A 22,863-nucleotide genomic window follows, 5' to 3' on the forward strand; every position below is an offset into this window, starting at 1 on the left:
GTCTAAGGAGTACTGTCCCGTAGAATCCACAGTGTCTAAGGAGTACTGCCCCTTTAGATCCACAGTGTCTAAGGAGTACTGTCCCGTAGGATCCACAGTCTAAGGAGTACTGCCCCTTAGGATCCACAGTGTCTAAGGATTACTGTCCCGTAGGATCCACAGTGTCTAAGGAGTACTGCCCCTTAGGATCCACAGTGTCTAAGGATTACTTCCCCTTTAGATCCACAGTGTCTAAGGAGTACTGTCCCGTAGGATCCACAGGGTCTAAGGAGTACTGTCCCGTAGGATCCACAGTGTCTAAGGATTACTGCCCCTTAGGATCCACAGTGTCTAAGGAGTACTGTCCCGTAGGATCCACAGTGTCTAAGGAGTACTGCCCCGTAGGATCCACAGTGTCTAAGGAGTACTGCCCCTTAGGATCCACAGGGTCTAAGGAGTACTGTCCCGTAGGATCTACAGTGTCTAAGGAGTACTGCCCCGTAGGATCCACAGTGTCTAAGGAGTACTGCCCCGTAGGATCCACAGTGTCTAAGGAGTTCTGCCCCGTAGGATCCACAGGGTCTAAGGAGTACTGCCCCTTAGGATCCACAGTGTCTAAGGAGTACTGTCCCGTAGGATCCACAGTGTCTAAGGAGTACTGTCCCGTAGGATCCACAGTGTCTAAGGAGTACTGCCCCTTAGGATCCACAGTGTCTAAGGAGTACTGCCCCTTAGGATCCAGTGTCTAAGGAGTACTGCCCCTTAGGATCCACAGTCTAAGGAGTACTGTCCTGTAGGATCCACAGTGTCTAAGGAGTACTGCCCCTTAGGATCCACAGTGTCTAAGGAGTACTGTCCCGTAGGATCCACAGTGTCTAAGGAGTACTGTCCCGTAGGATCCACAGTGTCTAAGGAGTACTGCCCCATAGGATCCACAGTCTAAGGAGTACTGTCCCGTTGGATCCACAGTGTCTAAGGAGTACTGTCCCGTAGGATCCACAGTGTCTAAGGAGTACTGTCCCGTAGGATCCACAGTGTCTAAGGAGTACTGTCCCGTAGGATCCACAGTGTCTAAGGAGTACTGTCCCGTAGGATCCACAGTGTCTAAGGATTACTGTCCCGTAGGATCCACAGTGTCTAAGGAGTACTGTCCCGTAGGATACACAGTGTCTAAGGAGTACTGTCCCGTAGGATCCACAGTGTCTAAGGAGTACTGCCCCTTAGGATCCACAGTGTCTAAGGAGTACTGTCCCGTAGGATCCACAGTGTCTAAGGAGTACTGTCCCGTAGGATCCACAGGGTCTAAGGAGTACTGTCCCGTAGGATCCACAGTATCTAAGGAGTACTGCCCCTTAGGATCCACAGTGTCTAAGGAGTACTGTCCCGTAAGATCCACAGTGTCTAAGGATTACTGCCCCTTAGGATCCACAGTGTCTAAGGAGTACTGTCCCGTAGGATCCACAGTCTAAGGAGTACTGTCCCGTAGGATCCAGTGTCTAAGGATTACTGTCCCGTAGGATCCACAGTGTCTAAGGAGTACTGTCCCGTAGTATCCAGTGTCTAAGGAGTACTGTCCCGTAGGATCCACAGTGTCTAAGGAGTACTGTCCCGTAGGATCCACAGTGTCTAAGGAGTTCTGTCCCGTAGTATCCAGTGTCTAAGGAGTACTGTCCCGTAGTATCCAGTGTCTAAGGAGTACTGTCCCGTAGGATCCACAGTGTCTAAGGAGTTCTGTCCCTTAGGATCCACAGTCTAAGGAGTACTGCCCCTTAGGATCCACAGTCTAAGGAGTACTGCCCCTTAGGATCCACAGTCTAAGGAGTACTGCCCCTTAGGATCCACAGTCTAAGGAGTACTGTCCCGTAGTATCCAGTGTCTAAGGAGTTCTGCCAAAATGCCTCTCTTTGTTTTAGTTTACGTATGTTGTCACCTCCTCTTGGTGACGTTGACGTGTTTTATAGCTACAAAGTGCAATTTTCCTGAGTCCCTCTTTGTGGCACCTGACCACACGACTGAACAGTAGTCCAGGTGCGATAAAACTAGGGCCTGTAGGACCTGCCTTGTTGATAGTGCTGTTAAGAAGGTAGAGCAGCGCTTTATTATGGACAGACTTCTCCCCATCTTAGCTACTGTTGTATCAATATGTTTTGACCATGACAGTTTACAATCCAGGGTTACTCCAAGCAGTTTAGTCACCTCAACTTGCTCAATTTCCACATTATTCATTACGAGATGTAGTTGAGGTTTAGGGTTTAGTGAGTGATTTGTCCCAAATACAATGCTTTTAGTTTTTGAAATATTTAGGACTAACTTATTCCTTGCCACCCATTCTGAAACTGGCTGCAGCTCTTTAAGTGTTGCAGTCATTTCAGTCGCTGTAATAGCTGACGTGTATAGTGTTGAGTCATCCGCATACATAGACACACAGGCTTTACTCAAAGCCAGTGGCATGTTGTTAGTAAAGATTTTAAAAAGTAATGGGCCTAGACAGCTGCCCTGGGGAATTCCTGATTCTACCTGGATTATGTTGGAGTGGCTTCCATTAAAGAACACCCTCTGTGTTCTGTTAGACAGGTAACTCTTTATCCACAATATAGCAGGGGGAGTAAAGCCATAACACATACGTTTTTCCAGCAGCAGACTATGATCGATAATGTCAAAAGCCACACGGAAGTCTAACAAAACAGCCCCCACAATCTTTTTATCATCAATTTCTCAATATCAGTGGGTTTTGTGATGATTGAGCCATCGGATTCAATGAATGATGGAGCGGTGTTTGCCTTTATGACCAAAATTTCATTTAAGGTGCTCCAAAGCTTTTTACTATCATTCTTTATATTATTTATCTTTGTTTCATAATTTAGTTTCTTCTTTTTATTCAGTTTAGTCACATGAGTTCTCAATTTGTAGTACGTTTGCCAATCGGTTGTGCATCCATACGTATTTGCCATTCCTTTTGCCTCATCCCTCTCAACCATACAATTCTTGAATTCCTCATCAATCCAAGGGGATTTAACCGTTTTTACAGTCATTTTCTTATTAGTAACTGGAATAAGCAATTTCATAAATGTGTCAAGTGCTGCGTCTGGTTGCTCCTCATTACACACCATGGACAAACATATATTCTTTACATCAACAACATATTTATTTATTTTTATTTAACCTTTATTTAACCAGGTAAGCCAGTTGAGAACAAGTTCTCATTTACAACTGCGACCTGGCCAAGATAAAGCAAAGCAGTGTGATAAAAACAACAACACAGAGTTACATATGGGGTAAAAGTCAAAAATACAACAGAAAATATATATACAGTGTGTGCAAATGTAGCAAGTTATGGGGGTAAGGCAATAAATAGGCCATAGTGCAAAATAATTACAATTTCGTATTAACACTGGAATGATAGATGTGCAAATAGAGATACTGGGGTGCAAATGAGCAAAATAAATAACAATATGGGGATGAGGTAGTTGGGTGGGCTAATTTCAGATGGGCTGTGTACAGGTGCAGTGATCGGTAAGGTGCTCTGACAACTGACGCTTAAAGTTAGTGAGGGAGATAAGAGTCTCCAGCTTCAGAGATTTTTGCAGTTCGTTCCAGTCATTGGCAGCAGAGAACTGGAAGGAATTGCGGCCAAAGGAGGTGTTGGCTTTGGGGATGACCAGTGAGATATACCTGCTGGAGCGCAGACTACGGGTGGGTGTTGCTATGGTGACCAATGATCTAAGATGAAGCGGGGATTTGCCTAGCAGTGATTTATAGATGGCCTGGAGCCAGTGGGTTTGACGACGAACATGTAGTGAGGACCAGCCAACAAGAGCGTACAGGTCACAGTGGTGGGTAGTACAGTGGGGAAAAAAAGTATTTAGTCAGCCACCAATTGTGCAAGTTCTCCCACTTAAAAAGATGAGAGAGGCCTGTAATTTTCATCATAGGTACACGTCAACTATGACAGACAAAATGAGAAAAAAAAATCCAGAAAATCACATTGTAGGATTTTTAATGAATTTATTTGCAAATTATGGTGGAAAATAAGTATTTGGTCAATAACAAACGTTTCTCAATACTTTGTTATATACCCTTTGTTGGCAATGACACAGGTCAAACGTTTTCTGTAAGTCTTCACAAGGTTTTCACACACTGTTGCTGCTATTTTGGCCCATTCCTCCATGCAGATCTCCTCTAGAGCAGTGACGTTTTGGGGCTGTCGCTGGGCAACACAGACTTTCAACTCCCTCCAAAGATTTTCAATGGGGTTGAGATCAGGAGACTGGCTAGGCCACTCCAGAACCTTGAAATGCTTCTTACGAAGCCACTCCTTCGTTGCCCGGGCGGTGTGTTTGGGATCATTGTCATGCTGAAAGACCCAGCCACGTTTCATCTTCAATGCCCTTGCTGATGGAAGGAGGTTTTCACTCAAAATCTCACGATACATGGCCCCATTCATTCTTTCCTTTACACGGATCAGTCGTCCTGGTCCCTTTGTAGAAAAACAGCCCCAAAGCATGATGTTTCCACCCCCATGCTTCACAGTAGGTATGGTGTTCTTTGGATGCAACTCAGCATTCTTTGTCTTCCAAACACGACGAGTTGAGTTTTTACCAAAAAGTTATATTTTGGTTTCATCTGACATTCTCCCAATCCTCTTCTGGATCATCCAAATGCACTCTAGCAAACTTCAGACAGGCCTGGACATGTACTGGCTTAAGCAGGGGGGACACGTCTTGCACTGCAGGATTTGAGTCCCTGGCGGCGTAGTGTGTTACTGATGGTAGGCTTGGTTACTTTGGTCCCAGCTCTCTGCAGGTCATTCACTAGGTCCCCCTGTGTGGTTCTGGGATTTTTGTTCACCATTCTTGTGATCATTTTGACCCCACGGGGTGAGATCTTGCGTGGAGCCCCAGGTCAAGGGAGATTATCAGTGGTCTTGTATGTCTTCCATCTCCTAATAATTGCTCCCACAGTTGATTTCTTCAAACAAAGCTGCTTACCTATTGCAGATTCAGTCTTCCCAGCCTGGTGCAGGTCTACAATTTTGTTTCTGGTGTCCTTTGACAGCTCTTTGGTCTTGGCCATAGTGGAGTTTGGAGTGTGACTGTTTGAGGTTGTGGACAGGTGTCTTTTATACTGATAACAAGTTCAAACAGGTGCCATTAATACAGGTAACGAGTGGAGGACAGAGGAGCCTCTTAAAGAAGAAGTTACAGGTCTGTGAGAGCCAGAAATCTTGCCTGTTTGTAGATGACCAAATACTTATTTTCCACCATAATTTGCAAATAAATTCATTAAAAATCCTTCAATGTGATTTTCTGGATTTTTTTTTCTCATTTTGTCTGTAATAGCTGACGTGTACCTATGATGAAAATTACAGGCCTCTCTCATCTTTTTAAGTGGGAGAACTTGCACAATTGGTGGCTGACTAAATACTTTTTTTCCCCACTGTATATGGGGCTTTGGTGACAAAACGGATGGCACTGTAATAGACTACATCCAATTTACTGAGTAGAGTGTTGGAGGCTATTTTGTAAATGACATCGCCGAAGTCAAGGATCGGTAGGATAGTCAGTTTTACGAGGGCATGTTTGGCAGCATGAGTGAAGGAGGCTTTGTTGCGAAATAGGAAGCAGATTCTAGATTTGACTTTGGATTGGAAATTCTTAATATGAGTCTGGAAGAAGAGTTTACAGTCTAACCAGACACCTAGGTATTTGAATCACAACAAAACGTATTGTATGACCTGTGTGTGTCGTTAGAGTCGATGTGGAAACTGCTTGAGTCCCCGCAACTGTCCCCCAGGAACTGAAGATACGGTGAGCTGACACACACACGGACACACGCACACACACAGACATACACACAGACACACACACAGACACACACACACACACACACACACACAGACACACACACACACACACACACACACACAGACACACACACACACACACACAGACACACACACACACACACACACACACACACACACACACACACACACACACACACACACACACACACACACACACACACACACACACACACACACAGACACACACAGACACACACACACACACACACACACACACACACACACACACACACACAGACACACACACACACACACAGACACACAGACACACACACACACACACACACACACAGACACAGACACACACAGAACACACACACACACACACAGACACACACACACACAGACACACACACACAGACACACACACAGACACACAGACACACACACAGACACACAGACACACACACACACACACACACACACACACACACAGAGACACAGACACAGACACAGACACACACACACACACACACACACACACACACACACACACACAGACACACAGACACACAGACACACAGACACACACACACACACACACACACACACACACACACACACACACACACACACACAGACACACACACACACAGACACACAGACACACACACACACACACACACACGCACGCTAACCATAACACACCATCTCCTGCCTTTCACAGGGCAAGACTGAGATCTGCAGCTACATGAACCCCTACTCTATGTTCTACCCTCGACGCCACAGTGTGATGTATGATCACGACTTCAGGTAGGGAGACTCCACGGTGATGTTTGACTTCAGGTAGGGAGACTCCACGGTGATGTATGACTTCAGGTAGGGAGACTCCACGGTGATGTATGACTTCAGGTAGGGAGACTCCACGGTGATGTATGACTTCAGGTAGGGAGACTCCACGGTGATGTATGATCACGACTTCAGGTAGGGAGACTCCACGGTGATGTATGACTTCAGGTAGGGAGACTCCACGGTGATGTATGACTTCAGGTAGGGAGACTCCACGGTGATGTATGACTTCAGGTAGGGAGACTCCACGGTGATGTATGACTTCAGGTAGGGAGACTCCACGGTGATGTATGACTTCAGGTAGGGGGACTCCACGGTGATGTATGACCACGACTTCAGGTAGGGGGACTCCACGGTGATGTATGATCACGACTTCAGGTAGGGAGACTCCACGGTGATGTATGACTTCAGGTAGGGAGACTCCACGGTGATGTATGACTTCAGGTAGGGAGACTCCACGGTGATGTATGACTTCAGGTAGGGAGACTCCACGGTGATGTATGACTTCAGGTAGGGAGACTCCACGGTGATGTATGACTTCAGGTAGGGGGACTCCACGGTGATGTATGACCACGACTTCAGGTAGGGGGACTCCACGGTGATGTATGATCACGACTTCAGGTAGGGAGACTCCACGGTAATGTATGACTTCAGGTAGGGAGACTCCACGGTGATGTATGACTTCAGGTAGGGAGACTCCACGGTGATGTATGACTTCAGGTAGGGAGACTCCACAGTGATGTATGACCACGACTTCAGGTAGGGGACTCCACGGTGATGTATGACTTCAGGTAGGGAGACTCCACGGTGATGTATGACTTCAGGTAGGGAGACTCCACAGTGATGTATGACTTCAGGTAGGGAGACTCCACGGTGATGTATGACTTCAGGTAGGGAGACTCCACAGTGATGTATGACCACGACTTCAGGTAGGGGGACTCCACGGTGATGTATGACTTCAGGTAGGGAGACTCCACGGTGATGTATGACTTCAGGTAGGGAGACTCCACGGTGATGTTTGACTTCAGGTAGGGAGACTCCACAGTGATGTATGACTTCAGGTAGGGAGACTCCACGGTGATGTATGACTTCAGGTAGGGAGACTCCACGGTGATGTATGACTTCAGGTAGGGAAACTCCACGGTGATGTATGACTTCAGGTAGGGAGACTCCACGGTGATGTATGACTTCAGGTAGGGAGACTCCACGGTGATGTATGACTTCAGGTAGGGAGACTCCACGGTGATGTATGACTTCAGGTAGGGAGACTCCACGGTGATGTATGACTTCAGGTAGGGGGACTCCACGGTGATGTATGACCACGACTTCAGGTAGGGGGACTCCACGGTGATGTATGATCACGACTTCAGGTAGGGAGACTCCACGGTGATGTATGACTTCAGGTAGGGAGACTCCACGGTGATGTATGACTTCAGGTAGGGGGACTCCACGGTGATGTATGACTTCGGGTAGGGAGACTCCACGGTGCTGTATGACTTCAGGTAGGGCGACACCACGGTGATGTATGACTTCAGGTAGGGGGACTCCACGGTGATGTATGACCACGACTTCAGGTAGGGGGACTCCACGGTGATGTATGATCACGACTTCAGGTAGGGAGACTCCACGGTAATGTATGACTTCAGGTAGGGAGACTCCACGGTGATGTATGACTTCAGGTAGGGAGACTCCACGGTGATGTATGACTTCAGGTAGGGAGACTCCACAGTGATGTATGACCACGACTTCAGGTAGGGGGACTCCACGGTGATGTATGACTTCAGGTAGGGAGACTCCACGGTGATGTATGACTTCAGGTAGGGAGACTCCACAGTGATGTATGACTTCAGGTAGGGAGACTCCACGGTGATGTATGACTTCAGGTAGGGAGACTCCACAGTGATGTATGACCACGACTTCAGGTAGGGGGACTCCACGGTGATGTATGACTTCAGGTAGGGAGACTCCACGGTGATGTATGACTTCAGGTAGGGAGACTCCACGGTGATGTTTGACTTCAGGTAGGGAGACTCCACAGTGATGTATGACTTCAGGTAGGGAGACTCCACGGTGATGTATGACTTCAGGTAGGGAGACTCCACGGTGATGTATGACTTCAGGTAGGGAAACTCCACGGTGATGTATGACTTCAGGTAGGGGGACTCCACGGTGATGTATGACCACGACTTCAGGTAGGGAGACTCCACGGTGATGTATGACTTCAGGTAGGGAGACTCCACGGTGATGTATGACTTCAGGTAGGGAGACTCCACGGTGATGTATGACTTCAGGTAGGGAGACTCCACGGTGATGTATGACTTCAGGTAGGGAGACTCCACGGTGATGTATGACTTCAGGTAGGGAGACTCCACGGTGATGTATGACTTCAGGTAGGGAGACTCCACGGTGATGTATGACTTCAGGTAAGGAGACTCCACGGTGATGTATGACCACCACTTCAGGTAGGGAGACTCCACGGTGATGTATGACTTCAGGTAGGGAGACTCCACGGTGATGTTTGACTTCAGGTAGGGAGACTCCACGGTGATGTATGACTTCAGGTAGGGAGACTCCACGGTGATGTATGACTTCAGGTAGGGAGACTCCACAGTGATGTATGACTTCAGGTAGGGAGACTCCACGGTGATGTATGACTTCAGGTAGGGAGACTCCACGGTGATGTTTGACTTCAGGTAGGGAGACTCCACGGTGATGTTTGACTTCAGGTAGGGAGACTCCACGGTGATGTATGACTTCAGGTAGGAAGAGTAGCTGCTGCCTTGGCAGGAACTAATGAGGATCCATAATAAACCCCAGGAAGAGTAGCTGCTGCCTTGACAGGAACTAATGGGGATCCATAATAAACCCCAGGAAGAGTAGCTGCTGCCTTGGCAGGAACTAATGGGGATCCATAATAAACCCCAGGAAGAGTAGCTGCAGCCTTGGCAGGAACTAATGGGGATCCATAATAAACCCCAGGAAGAGTAGCTGCTGCCTTGGCAGGAACTAATGGGGATCCATAATAAACCCCAGGAAGAGTAGCTGCTGCCTTGGCAGGAACTAATGGGGTTCCATAATAAACCCCAGGAAGAGTAGCTGCTGCCTTGGCTGGAACTAATGGGGATCCATAATAAACCCCAGGAAGAGTAGCTGCTGCCTTGGCAGGAACTAATGGGGATCCATAATAAACCCCAGGAAGAGTAGCTGCTGCCTTGGCTGGAACTAATGGGGATCCATAATAAACCCCAGGAAGAGTATCTGCTGCCTTGGCAGGAACTAATGGGGATCCATAATAAACCCCAGGAAGAGTAGCTGCTGCCTTGGCAGGAACTAAAGGGGATCCATAATAAACCCCAGGAAGAGTAGCTGCTGCCTTGGCAGCAACTAATGGGGATCCATAATAAACCCCAGGAAGAGTAGCTGCTGCCTTGGCAGGAACTAATGGGGATCCATAATAAATACAAATACTTCCAACCTCTCAAGTGTGTAACAGACTAAAGTTATTTCTCTTCTTCTTCTTCTTCTACAGCCTCTACCACTCCATGTCGAGGCACTCCATTGGTCAGAAGATGGGCTGTAAGAGGGAGTGTAAGAGTAGAGCCTGGGTCATGCGCTGCTGTAAGAACCACTATGGAAGGGATTGCCAAGGTGAGTCTCCCCACCGCCTCAGATCGTAGACATGATATACAGTGCCCTCCGTCATTATTGGGACAGTGCAGCATTTTCTTTTGGCCGGTATACTGAAAAAGTTTGAATTTGAAATGTAACCATGACTATGAGGTTAATGTGCAGACTTGTCAGCTTTAATTTGAGGGTATTTTCATCCATATCGGGTGAACTGTTTAGAAATTTACAGCACTTTTTATGCATAGTCACCGCATTTTAGGGGACGAAAAGTATTGGGACAAATTCACATCTTTATTAAAGTAGTAAAAAGTTTAGTATTTGGTCCCATATTCATAACACGCAACGACTACATCAAGCTTTTGACTCTACAAACTTATTGGATGCATTTGCTGTTTGTTTTGGTTGTGTTTCAGATTGTTGTGTGCCCAATAGTTAGAGGTATACATATACCCCCCCCCCAAAAATAAGAAAATGCTAACCTCCCCTGTTATTGTAATGGTGAGAGGTTAGCATGTCTTGGGGGTATGATATAAAATGCTAACCTCCCCTGTTATTGTAATGGTGAGAGGTTAGCATGTCTTGGGGGGTATGATATAAAATGCTAACCTCCCCTGTTATTGTAATGGTGAGAGGTTAGCATGTCTTGGGAGTATGATATAAAATGCTAACCTCCCCTGTTATTGTAATGGTGAGAGGTTAGCATGTCTTGGGAGTATGATATAAAATGCTAACCTCCCCTGTTATTGTAATGGTGAGAGGTTAGCATGTCTTGGGAGTATGATATAAAATGCTAACCTCCCTTGTTATTGTAATGGTGAGAGGTTAGCATGTCTTGGGAGTATGATATAAAATGCTAACCTCCCCTGTTATTGTAATGGTGAGAGGTTAGCATGTCTTGGGGGTATGATATAAAATGCTAACCTCCCCTGTTATTGTAATGGTGAGAGGTTAGCATGTCTTGGGAGTATGATATAAAATGCTAACCTCCCCTGTTATTGTAATGGTGAGAGGTTAGCATGTCTTGGGAGTATGATATAAAATGCTAACCTCCCCTGTTATTGTAATGGTGAGAGGTTAGCATGTCTTGGGAGTATGATATAAAATGCTAACCTCCCCTGTTATTGTAATGGTGAGAGGTTAGCATGTCTTGGGAGTATGATATAAAATGCTAACCTCTCCTGTTATTGTAATGGTGAGAGGTTAGCATGTCTTGGGAGTATGATATAAAATGCTAACCTCCCTGTTATTGTAATGGTGAGAGGTTAGCATGTCTTGGGAGTATGATATAAAATGCTAACCTCCCCTGTTATTGTAATGGTGAGAGGTTAGCATGTCTTGGGAGTATGATATAAAATGCTAACCTCCCCTGTTATTGTAATGGTGAGAGGTTAGCATGTCTTGGGGGTATGATATAAAATGCTAACCTCCCCTGTTATTGTAATGGTGAGAGGTTAGCATGTCTTGGGAGTATGATATAAAATGCTAACCTCCCTGTTATTGTAATGGTGAGAGGTTAGCATGTCTTGGGAGTATGATATAAAATGCTAACCTCTCCTGTTATTGTAATGGTGAGAGGTTAGCATGTCTTGGGAGTATGATATAAAAATGCTAACCTCTCCTGTTATTGTAATGGTGAGAGGTTAGCATGTCTTGGGAGTATGATATAAAATGCTAACCTCTCCTGTTATTGTAATGGTGAGAGGTTAGCATGTCTTGGGAGTATGATATAAAATGCTAACCTCTCCTGTTATTGTAATGGTGAGAGGTTAGCATGTCTTGGGAGTATGATATAAAATGCTAACCTCTCCTGTTATTGTAATGGTGAGAGGTTAGCATGTCTTGGGGGTATGATATAAAATGCTAACCTCCCCTGTTATTGTAATGGTGAGAGGTTAGCATGTCTTGGGAGTATGATATAAAATGCTAACCTCTCCTGTTATTGTAATGGTGAGAGGTTAGCATGTCTTGGGAGTATGATATAAAATGCTAACCTCCCCTGTTATTGTAATGGTGAGAGGTTAGCATGTCTTGGGGGGTATGATATAAAATGCTAACCTCTCCTGTTATTGTAATGGTGAGAGGTTAGCATGTCTTGGGAGTATGATATAAAATGCTAACCTCTCCTGTTATTGTAATGGTGAGAGGTTAGCATGTCTTGGGGGTATGATATAAAATGCTAACCTCCCCTGTTATTGTAATGGTGAGAGGTTAGCATGTCTTGGGAGTATGATATAAAATGCTAACCTCCCCTGTTATTGTAATGGTGAGAGGTTAGCATGTCTTGGGGGCATGATATTTGTGTGTCTAACTTTATTTTTCACGATTCATTCAGGATTATCCGTAACCATGGTAACATCCACATTAAAGTAGAAGTGTTTAGAAACATATTCTATTCTTATTTACAATAAAAGTGACACCAAAATGACACAATACATTATTTATCATTCATTTCTATTGGGCAGAAAATAATCTGAAACAACCAAAATAAACAACAAATGCATCCAACAAATTTGTAGTCACAAGCTTGATGTAATCATTGTGTGCTAGGAATACGGGACCAAATACTAAACGTTTTACTACTTTAATACACAAGTAAATTTGTCCCAATACTTTTGGTGCCCTAAAATGGGGGGGACTATGCATAAAAAGTGCTGTAATTTTTAAACGGTTCACCCTATATGAATGAAAATACCCTCAAATTAAAGCTGACAGTCTGCACTTTAACCTCATAGTCATGGTTTGATTTCAAATAAAAAACTTTTGGAGTACAGAGCCAAAAGAATAACAATTCTTCACTGTCCCAATAATTACGGAGGGAACTGTATCGCGTGCGTCCCAAATGCCATAGGGCCCTGGTCAAAATTAACTTTATAGGGAGTAGGGTGCCATTTCAGACGCATCCATGTGTACATCAGGGGTGTCAAACTCATTCCACAGAGGGCCGAGTGTCTGCAGGTTTTTCCTTTCAATTAAGACCAAGACAACCAGGTGAGGGGAGTTCCTTACTAATTAGTGACCTTCATTCATCAATGAGTTTGACACATGCTGTACATTCATGGTAATAGTAAATACATTTTTCTTTTAAGTACTTTTTTTAAAGAATGTTTAATTATTTTTGATTTCAGAGACTGCATTCGGAAAGTATTCAGACCCCTTGACTTTTCCCACATTTTGTTACATTACAGCCTTATTCTGAAATTGATTAAATCGTTTTTTTCCCCTCATCAATCTACACACAACACCCCATGACAAAGCAAAAACTGGTTTTTAGAAATATTTGCAAATGTATTAAAAAAATGAAATATCCCATTTCCATAAGTATTCAGACCCTTTACTCAGTACTCTGTTGAAGCACCTTTGGCAGCGATTACAGCATAGAGTCTTGTTGGGTATGACGCTACAAGCTTGGCACACCTTGGCACACCTTCAGTAGCCTCCAACTGCTCTTAAACACTAGTAAAACTAAATGCATGCTCTTCAATCGAACGCTGCTGGCACCCGCCCACCCGACTAGAATCACTACTCTCGACGGGTCTGACCTAGAGTATGTGGACAACTACAAATACCTAGGTGTCTGGTTAGACTGTAAACTCTCCTTCCAGACTCACATTAAGAATCTCCAATCCAAAGTTAAATCTAGAATCGGCTTCCTATTTCGCAGCAAAGCCTCCTTCACTCATGCTGCTAAACATGCCCTCGTAAAACTGACTAGCCTACCGATCCTTGACTTTGTCATTTACAAAATAGCCTCCAACACTCTACTCAGCAAATTGGATGTAGTCTATCACAGTGCCATCCGTTTTGTCACCAAAGCCCCATATACTACCCACCACTGTGACCTGTACACTCTTGTTGGCTGGCCCTCAATACATATTCGTCGCCAAACCCACTGGCTCCAGGCCATCTATAAATCACTGCTAGGCAAATCCCAGCCTTATCTTAGTTCATTGGTCTCCATAGCAACACCCACCCGTAGTATGCGCTCCAGCAGGTATATCTCACTGGTCATCCCCAAAGCCAACACCTCCTTTGGCCGCCATTCCTTCCAGTTCTCTGCTGCCAATGACTGGAACGAACTGCAAAAATCTCTGAAGCTGGAGACTCTTATCTCCCTCACTAACTTTAAGCATCAGCTGTCAGAGCACCTTACCGATCACTGCACCTGTACACAGCCCATCTGAAATTAGCCCACCCAACTACCTCATCCCCATATTGTTATTTATTTTGCTCATTTGCACCCCAGTATCTCTATTTGCACATCATCTCTTGCACATCTATCATTCCAGTGTTAATACTAATTGTAATTATTTTGCACTATAGCCTATTTATTGCCTTGACACAATCCTGTCTCTGAGCTCTACGGACAATTCCTTCGACCTCATGGCTTGGTTTTTGCTCTGACATGCACTGTCAACTGTGGGACTTCATATAGACAGGTGTGTGATTTCCAAATCATGTCCAATCAATTGAATTTACCACAGGTGGACTCCAATCAAGTTGTCGAAACATCTCAAGGATGATCAATGGAAACAGGATGCACCTGAGCTCAATTCCGAGTCTCATTGCAAAGTGTCTGAGTACTTATGTAAATTAGGTTATTTGGTTTTTTATTTCTAATACATTCGCAAAAATTTCTAAAACTCTATTTTCGTTTTGTCATTTTGGGGTATTGTTGGTAGATTGATAAGAATTATTTAAAAAAAATCAATTTTAGAATAAGGCTGTAATGTAACAAAATGTGGAAAAAGTCAAGGGGTCTGAATACTTTCCGAATGCACTGTATATGTATGTTTGTTTGCAGTGGTGTACAACCTTGTCATAGGAATGATAACAACACTCAGAGATTTACTTTGTAAAGGGGGAAACTTCAAAAGCGATATGTTCCAATGTGTTTCAGTGTAAACTCACCCTTATCCACTACCAAAATTAAAATTCCTTCTTCCAATTATTGATAAACATGAACCTGTTAGGAAACTGACTGTTAGAGCTGTTAAGGCTCCATGGATTGATGAGGAATTGAAAAACTGTCTGGTTGAAAGAGACGGGGCAAAAGGAGTGGATAATAAGACCGGCTGCACATCTGACTGGCTGACTTACTGCAAATAGAGAAATTATGGGACTAAACTCAACAAAAAGAAGAAGAAACTGGATTATGAAGCCAAGATCAATGATATAAAGAATTATGGGAAAAAGTACTTTAAATGAAATTATGGGCAGAAAGACAAATTCAACTCCATCTTTCATCGAATCAGATGGCTTATTCATCTCAAAACCATTTGATGTTGCCAATTATTTTAATGATTAGTTATTGGCAAAGTGGGCAAACTTAGGCAGGAAATGTCAACAATGAACAGTGAGCCATCGTATTCATGCATAAAAAAACTAATAATGAAAGAAAAGCATTGCAAGTTTGAATTTTGTAAAGTTAGTGTGGGAGAGGTGGAAAAAGTATTGTTATCGATCAATAATGACAAACCTCCTGCATTGACAACTTAGATGGAAAGCTACTGAGGATGGTAGCTGACTCTATAGCCACTCCTATCTGTCATGTCTTTAATCTGAGCCTAGAGGAAAGTCTTTGTCCTCAGGCCTGGAGGGAAGCCAAAGTCATTCCGCTACCCAAGAGTGGTAAAGCGGCCTTTACTGTTTCTAACAGCAGACCTATCAGCTTGCTGCCAGCTCTTTGCAAACAGTTGGAAAGAATTGTCTTTGACCAAATACAATGCTATTTCTCTGTAAACAAATGAACAACAGACTTTCAGCATGCTTATAGGGAAGGGCACTCAACATGGACTGCACTGACACAAATGACTGATGATTGGTTGAAATAAATTGATAATAAGAAGATTGTGGAAGCTGTATTGTTAGATTTCAGTGCAGCCTTTGATATTATTGACCATAACCTGTTGTTGAAAAAACATGTGTTTTGGCTTTTCAACCTCTGCCATATCGTGGATTCAGAGCTATCTATCTAATAGAACTCAAAGGGTTTTCTTTAATGGAAGCTTCTCTAATGTCAAACATGTAAAGTGTGGTGTACCACAGGGCAGCTCTCTAGGCCCTCTACTCTTTTCTATTTTTACCAATGACCTGCCACTGGCATTAAACAAAGCATGTGTGTCCATGTATGCTGATGATTCAACCATATACACATCAGCAACCACAGCTAATGAAGTCACTGAAACCCTTAACAAAGAGTTGCAGTCTGTTTTGGAATGGGTGGCCACTAATAAACTGGTCCTGAACATCTCTAAAACTAAGAGCATTGTATTTGGTACAAATCATTCCCTAAGTTCTAGACCTCAGCTGAATCTGGTAGTGAATGGTGTGGCTGTTGAACAAGTTGAGGAGACTAAATTACTTGGCGTTACCTTAGATTGTAAACTATCATGGTCAAAACATATAGATTAAATGGTTGTGAAGATGGGAAGAGGTCTGTCCGTAATAAAGAGATGTTCGGCTTTTTTGACACCACACTCCAAAAAGCATGTCCTGCAGGCTCTAGTTTAGTCTAATCTTGATTATGGTCCAGTCATGTGGTCCAGTGCTGCAAGGAAAGACCTAGTTAAGCTGCAGCTGGCCAGAACAGAGCGGCACGTCTTGCTCTTCATTGTAATCAGAGGGCTGATATAAATACTATGCATGCCAGTCTCTCTTGGCTAAGAGTTGAGGAGAGACTGACTGCATCACTTATTCTTTTTATAAGAAACATTAATGTGTTGAAAATCCCAAATTGTTTGCATAGTCAACTTACACACAGCTCTGACACAGACACTTACCCCACCAGACATGCCACCAGGGGTCTTTTCACAGCACAGACACACACACTTACCCCACCAGACATGCCACCAGGGGTCTTTTCAGTCCCGAAATCCAGAACAAATTCCAGAAAGCGTACAGTATTATATAGAGCCATTGTTGCATGGAACTCCGTTCCATCTCATATTGCTCAAATAAACAGCAAACCTGGTTTCAAAAAACAGATAAAGGAAGAGTAGCTGCTGCTTTTGCAACAGCTAATGGGGATCCTAATAAAATACCAATGTGTTTCATTTTAAACTCACCTCATCCACTACCAATGTGTTTCATTTTAAACTCACCTCATCCACTACCAATGTGTTTCAGTGTAATCTCACCTCATCCACTACCAATGTGTTTCAGTGTAATCTCACCTCATCCACTGCCAATGTGTTTCAGTGTAATCTCACCTCATCCACTACCAATGTGTTTCAGTGTAATCTCACCTCATCCACTGCGTTTCAGTGTAAACTCACCTCATCCACTACCAATGCGTTTCAGTGTAATCTCACCTCATCCACTACCAATGTGTTTAATTGTAAACTCACCTCATCCACTACCAATGTGTTTCAGTGTGTTCTGGTGGGTTGGAGGCCACTTGTGGAGAGCACGGGGACTGCGATGATGGCCGGCTGGGGTCGGGACGGTGCCGGTGCCACGATGGCTTCAGAGGAATGGCCTGTGAGCTGTGTGAACTCAATCACTATGGAACCAACTGTACAGCGTGTAACTGCACCAATCAGGGCCGGTGTGAGGAGGGGATGGAGGGAGATGGGAGCTGCTCCTGCACTGAGGCCTGGACTGGAGACCGCTGCCACCTCAAAATAGGTTAACATTGATTTAGCTATTATGAAACTACACTATTACATTTTTAAAAAAACATTCCTTATCCCATGTCACTTCAACGGGTGACCATCCAGGAACAGAAAGGAAAAAGACCTGTCCTGGGGGGGGAAGGAGTATTTTGGGGATTTTCAAGTTCCTCTGTCCAGTACCTGATTCCCTTTTTAATCCAGCTGGAGAACCTTTTATAACTACTAATGTGTTATACCATTTACACAATGCCACAAACACCATTTCCCACAAGTAGACAATATATTCATAATATTATCTTGCTTTAGACATAAGGGGTTGGTCCTCTGTAGCTCAGCTGGTAGAGCACGGCGCTTGTAACGCCAAGCTAGTGGGTTCGATCCCCGGGACCACCCATACACAAAAAAATGTATGCACGCATGACTGTAAGTCGCTTTGGATAAAAGCGTCTGCTAAATGGCATATTATTATTATTATTATTATTATTATTATTATTATAATAGACAATAGATTCATAATATTATCTTGTCTACTACCTCCACGCTTTGCGTGAGTGCGTGTAGTGGTATATTGTTGGTAGGTAGCCCAGAGGCTAAGGAGATGGACCTGTAGCCGAAAGGTCGCCTGTTCGAATCCCAGGCCGGGTGCTGAAGAAAAAAAAGCGGGAAATTGATCTGGCAACTGGAGTGATGCTAAATTCATATCCTAACAACAATCCCCTACCGTTGGGCCCTTGAGCAAGGCCCTTAACCCCTCAACATGCTCTCCATCCAGGGGCACTGCAGCTTCACCCTGAGCTACTCTCAACTGTGTGGTGTGGTGTGATGTGTGTGGAGGGGGGGTCGATTAAGAGAGCAGAAGACATTTCTCTGTATGTATAATAACTAATTACTATTATAATAATAATAATAACAATAATAATACATAACCATAATAACTAACTATTTTTTTAAACATCTACATAAACATTTATAGTAATAACTATAACTATAATTAATAACTAATAATACATAATAATAATTTACATTTACATTATTTAGCAGACACTCTTATCCAGAGCGACTTACAGGAGCAATTAGGGTTAAGTGCCTTGCTCAAGGGCACATCGACAGATTTTTCACCTAGTCTGCTCGGGGATTAGAACCAGCGACCTTTCGGTTACTGGCACAACGCTCTTAACCACTAAGCTACCTGCCGCCCCATCCACTACCAAATAATAATCATAACTATAATAATACCTATAAATTGTTTTAGAAAAATAACTATACAACGTAATAATAACAATAAACTATAATATAACAATGACTATAATAACAATAATAATAAAGTAACTATGGACATAAAGTTGTATTGTAGGTGTGGGCCGTGTGTGATATAACTTTGTCTACTGTGGCCAATCAGAGAAGAAGCTGGTGTGTTCTCCAGAGTGCCATAGCAACGCTGTGTGTCTGCCCAACAACATCTGTCTCTGTCAGTCTCAGTATGTGGGGGACGGCTCCAACTGCACCGGTGGGTTGGAATCATTATTTAAACTCATTTATTACCCACAATCCAATTAGCTAATAGATTAATCCAATGTATTCATTCTAAATCCACACTCTTGGGGGTGGTGCGTCATGACTACGGGCCCAGAGTTTTTCCAGACCATGTGACCTGACCAGGAAAAACTCCTTGGCCCTAAACATGACTGAAACAACGTTTAGCGAGTCTTGGGATGCGTCCAAAATGGCACCCTATTTCTGATAGAGTACTTATTTTGAGTAGTGCACTATATAGGGAATAGGGTGCTGTTTTAGATGCTATGTAGTCTGTTATAGTCACTATGGATGTGGGCACTAATTAGGAAATAGGGTGCCATTTGAGACTAAGCCTTGCTGTTTTGTATTAATTCTTCTCCCTCTCTGTCTCCTCCAGCTCCTGATCTGTGTGCGGAGTACAACGGGGGCTGCCACCAGCATGCAGCCTGTCTCCAGACAGACCTGCAGGTCAACTGTACGTGTCTGTCTGGCTACGAGGGTGACGGCTCTGTCTGCTCACCTATCAACAGGTGTGTCGCAGAGACCAACGGAGGATGCAGTGACTTCGCTACTTGCCTGTTCACAGGGCCTGTGAGTGGTGGCTTCATATTAACGTTTTTCTGGCTCTTTCTCCATTGTCTTTCCTTCCTGTTGAACGCGGAACGAGGGAGAGCTCAGGTTTGTTGTTTTGTAAAGTTTTGAAAGTCTGAAAAAGTGTTCTAGTGAAAAAGTCTGGTTACTAACTAGCTACCTTTTTGAGTTTTGATCCTGCGACGTGGTTGGCATCAGTTGCTGGGACCGCTACTATCAAATCAAATTTTATTTGCCACATGCGCCGAATACAACAGGTGTAGACCTTACAGTGAAATGCTTACTTACAAGCCCTTAACCAACAATGCAGTTTTAAGAAAAATAAGTGTTAAGTAAAGAAATGGATAAGTAAAAAAATAAATAAAAAATGTAGTCGAGGTAAGCAGTAGCAGCAGCGTAAAAGAGGGGGTGGGGGGACAATGCAAATAGTCCGGGGGATGGGGGGACAATGCAAATAGTCCGGGGTGGGGGGACAATGCAAATAGTCCGGGGGTGGGGGGACAATGCAAATAGTCTGGGGGTGGGGGGACAATGCAAATAGTCCGGGGGTGGGGGGACAATGCAAATAGTCCGGGGGGTGGGGGGACAATGCAAATAGTCTGGGGGTGGGGGGACAATGCAAATAGTCCGGGGGTGGGGGGACAATGCAAATAGTCCGGGGGTGGGGGGACAATGCAAATAGTCCGGGGGTGGGGGGACAATGCAAATAGTCCGGGGGTGGGGGGACAATGCAAATAGTCTGGGGGTGGGGGGACAATGCAAATAGTCCGGGTAGCCATGATTAGCTGGATAACCCACCACCAGCCCAGGTGACAGGCCCAGGCCGATAGTGGTCAAGTTCCTGAGGTTCAAGGACAAGGTAGCTGTTCTGGAAAGAGCCAAGAACTTGAGAGGAACGTATATCTTCCTCAACGAGGACTATCCTGAAGCTGTGCGCCAGAAGAGGAAAGAATTTATCCCAGCCATAAAAGCTGCCAGAGCCCTTGGAGACATTGCATACGTCCGCTATGACAGGCTCATTGTCCACCCTCCCTCCAAACAGGCTGGAAGGGATGAGAGAGCCAAGCCTTTGGGTTCGTAGTTTTAACTTAACCTGCAGCACACACACACCAATTGATTAATGGGCTGCTGAATGTATATATTTTGTTATTTTCCATATTATGTCTATCTCTGATAAGCTGCCCAGGAAAGGGCTGAAAAAATTGCCAAAGTATTCATCCCCCTTGGCGTTTTTTCCTATTTTGTTGCATTACAACCTGTAATTTAAATGGATTTTTATTTGGATTTCATGTAATGGACATACACAAAATAGTCCAAATTGGTGAAGTGAAATTAAAAGAATAACTTGTTTAAAAAGATTCTAAAAAATAAATAACGGAAAAGTGGTGCATGCAGAATGTATTCACCCCCTTTGCTATGAAACCCCTAAATAAGATCTGGTGCAACCAATTACCTTCAGAAGTCACATAATTAGTTAAATAAAGTCCACCTGTGTGCAATCTAAGTGTCACATGATCTCAGTATATATACACCTGTTCTGAAAGCCCCCAGAGTCTGCAACACCACTAAGCAAGGGGCACCACCAAGCAAGCGGCACCATGAAGACCAAGGAGCTCTCCAAACAGGTCAGGGACAAAGTTGTGGAGAAGTACAGATCAGGGTTGGGTTATAAAAAAATATCAGACACTTTGAACATCCCACGGAGCACCATTAAATCCATTATTAAAAAATGGAAAGAATATGGCACCACAACAAACCTGCCAAGAGAGGGCCGCCCACCAAAACTCATGGACCAGGCAAGGAGGGCATTAATCAGAGGCAACAAAGACACCAAAGATAACCCTGAAGGAGCTGCAAAGCTCCACAGCGGAGATTGGAGTATCTGTCCATAGGACCACTTTAAGCCGTACATTCCACAGAGCTGGGCTTTACGGAAGAGTGGCCAGAAAAAAGCCATTGCTTAAAGAAAAAAATAAGCAAACACGTTTGGTGTTCGCCAAAAGGCATGTTGGAGACTCCCCAAACATATGGAAGAAGGTACTCTGGTCAGATGAGACTAAAATTGAGCTTTTTGGCCATCAAGGAAAACGCTATGTCTGGCGCAAACCCAACACCTCTCATCACCCCGAGAACACCATCCCCACAGTGAAGCATGGTGGTGGCAGCATCATGCTGTGGGGATGTTTTTCATCGGCAGGGACTGGGAAACTGGTCAGAATTGAAGGAATGATGGATGGCGCTAAATAGAGGGAATTTCTTGAGGGAAACCTGTTTCAGTCTTCCAGAGATTTGAGACTGGGACGGAGGTTCACCTTCCAGCAGGACAATGACCCTAAGCATACTGCTAATGCAACACTCGAGTGGTTTAAGGGGAAACATTTAAATGTCTTGGAATGGCCTGGTCAAAGCCCAGACCTCAATCCAATTGAGAATCTGTGGTATGACTTAAAGATTGCTGTACACCAGCGGAACCTGGAGCAGTTTGTCTTGAAGAATGGGCAAACATTCTTGAAGAATGGGGGGTGAATAGTTACAGTGGGGAGAACAAGTATTTGATACACTGCCGATTTTGCAGGTTGTCCTACTTACAAAGCATGTAGAGGTCTGTAATTTTTTTTATCATAGGTACACTTCAACTGTGAGAGACGGACTCTAAAACAAAAATCCAGAAAATCACATTGTATGATTTTTAAGTAATTAATTTGCATTTTATTGCATGACATAAGTATTTGATCACCTACCAACCAATAAGAATTCCGGCTCTCACAGACCTGTTTGTTTTTCTTTAAGAAGCCCTCCTGTTCTCCACTCAATAGTCTCCTGAGTGGCGCAGTGGTCTAAGGCACTGCATCGCAGTGCTAGCTGTGCCACTAGAGATCCTGG

At 44.2% G+C, this 22,863-nt stretch overlaps 1 protein-coding gene across 3 annotated transcripts in view; it reads left to right on the top strand.

Annotated features, from left to right (window-relative positions):
* stab1 (stabilin 1) overlaps positions 1–22,863 on the top strand; it is a 155,297-nt gene that overhangs the window by 108,512 nt on the left and 23,922 nt on the right. For all 3 annotated transcript variants that reach the window (XM_041871388.2, XM_045222981.1, XM_045222980.1), the window contains 6 exons: positions 5,730–5,786; positions 6,513–6,598; positions 10,164–10,282; positions 17,633–17,887; positions 19,274–19,381; positions 19,787–19,980. In XM_041871388.2, coding sequence (XP_041727322.2) covers positions 5,730–5,786; positions 6,513–6,598; positions 10,164–10,282; positions 17,633–17,887; positions 19,274–19,381; positions 19,787–19,980 — 819 coding nt within the window. The remainder of the gene's footprint in view (positions 1–5,729; positions 5,787–6,512; positions 6,599–10,163; positions 10,283–17,632; positions 17,888–19,273; positions 19,382–19,786; positions 19,981–22,863) is intronic.

This window comes from Coregonus clupeaformis, chromosome 10 (genome assembly GCF_020615455.1).
Source record: "Coregonus clupeaformis isolate EN_2021a chromosome 10, ASM2061545v1, whole genome shotgun sequence".
In the NCBI taxonomy this organism is placed as follows: Eukaryota; Metazoa; Chordata; class Actinopteri; order Salmoniformes; family Salmonidae; genus Coregonus; species Coregonus clupeaformis.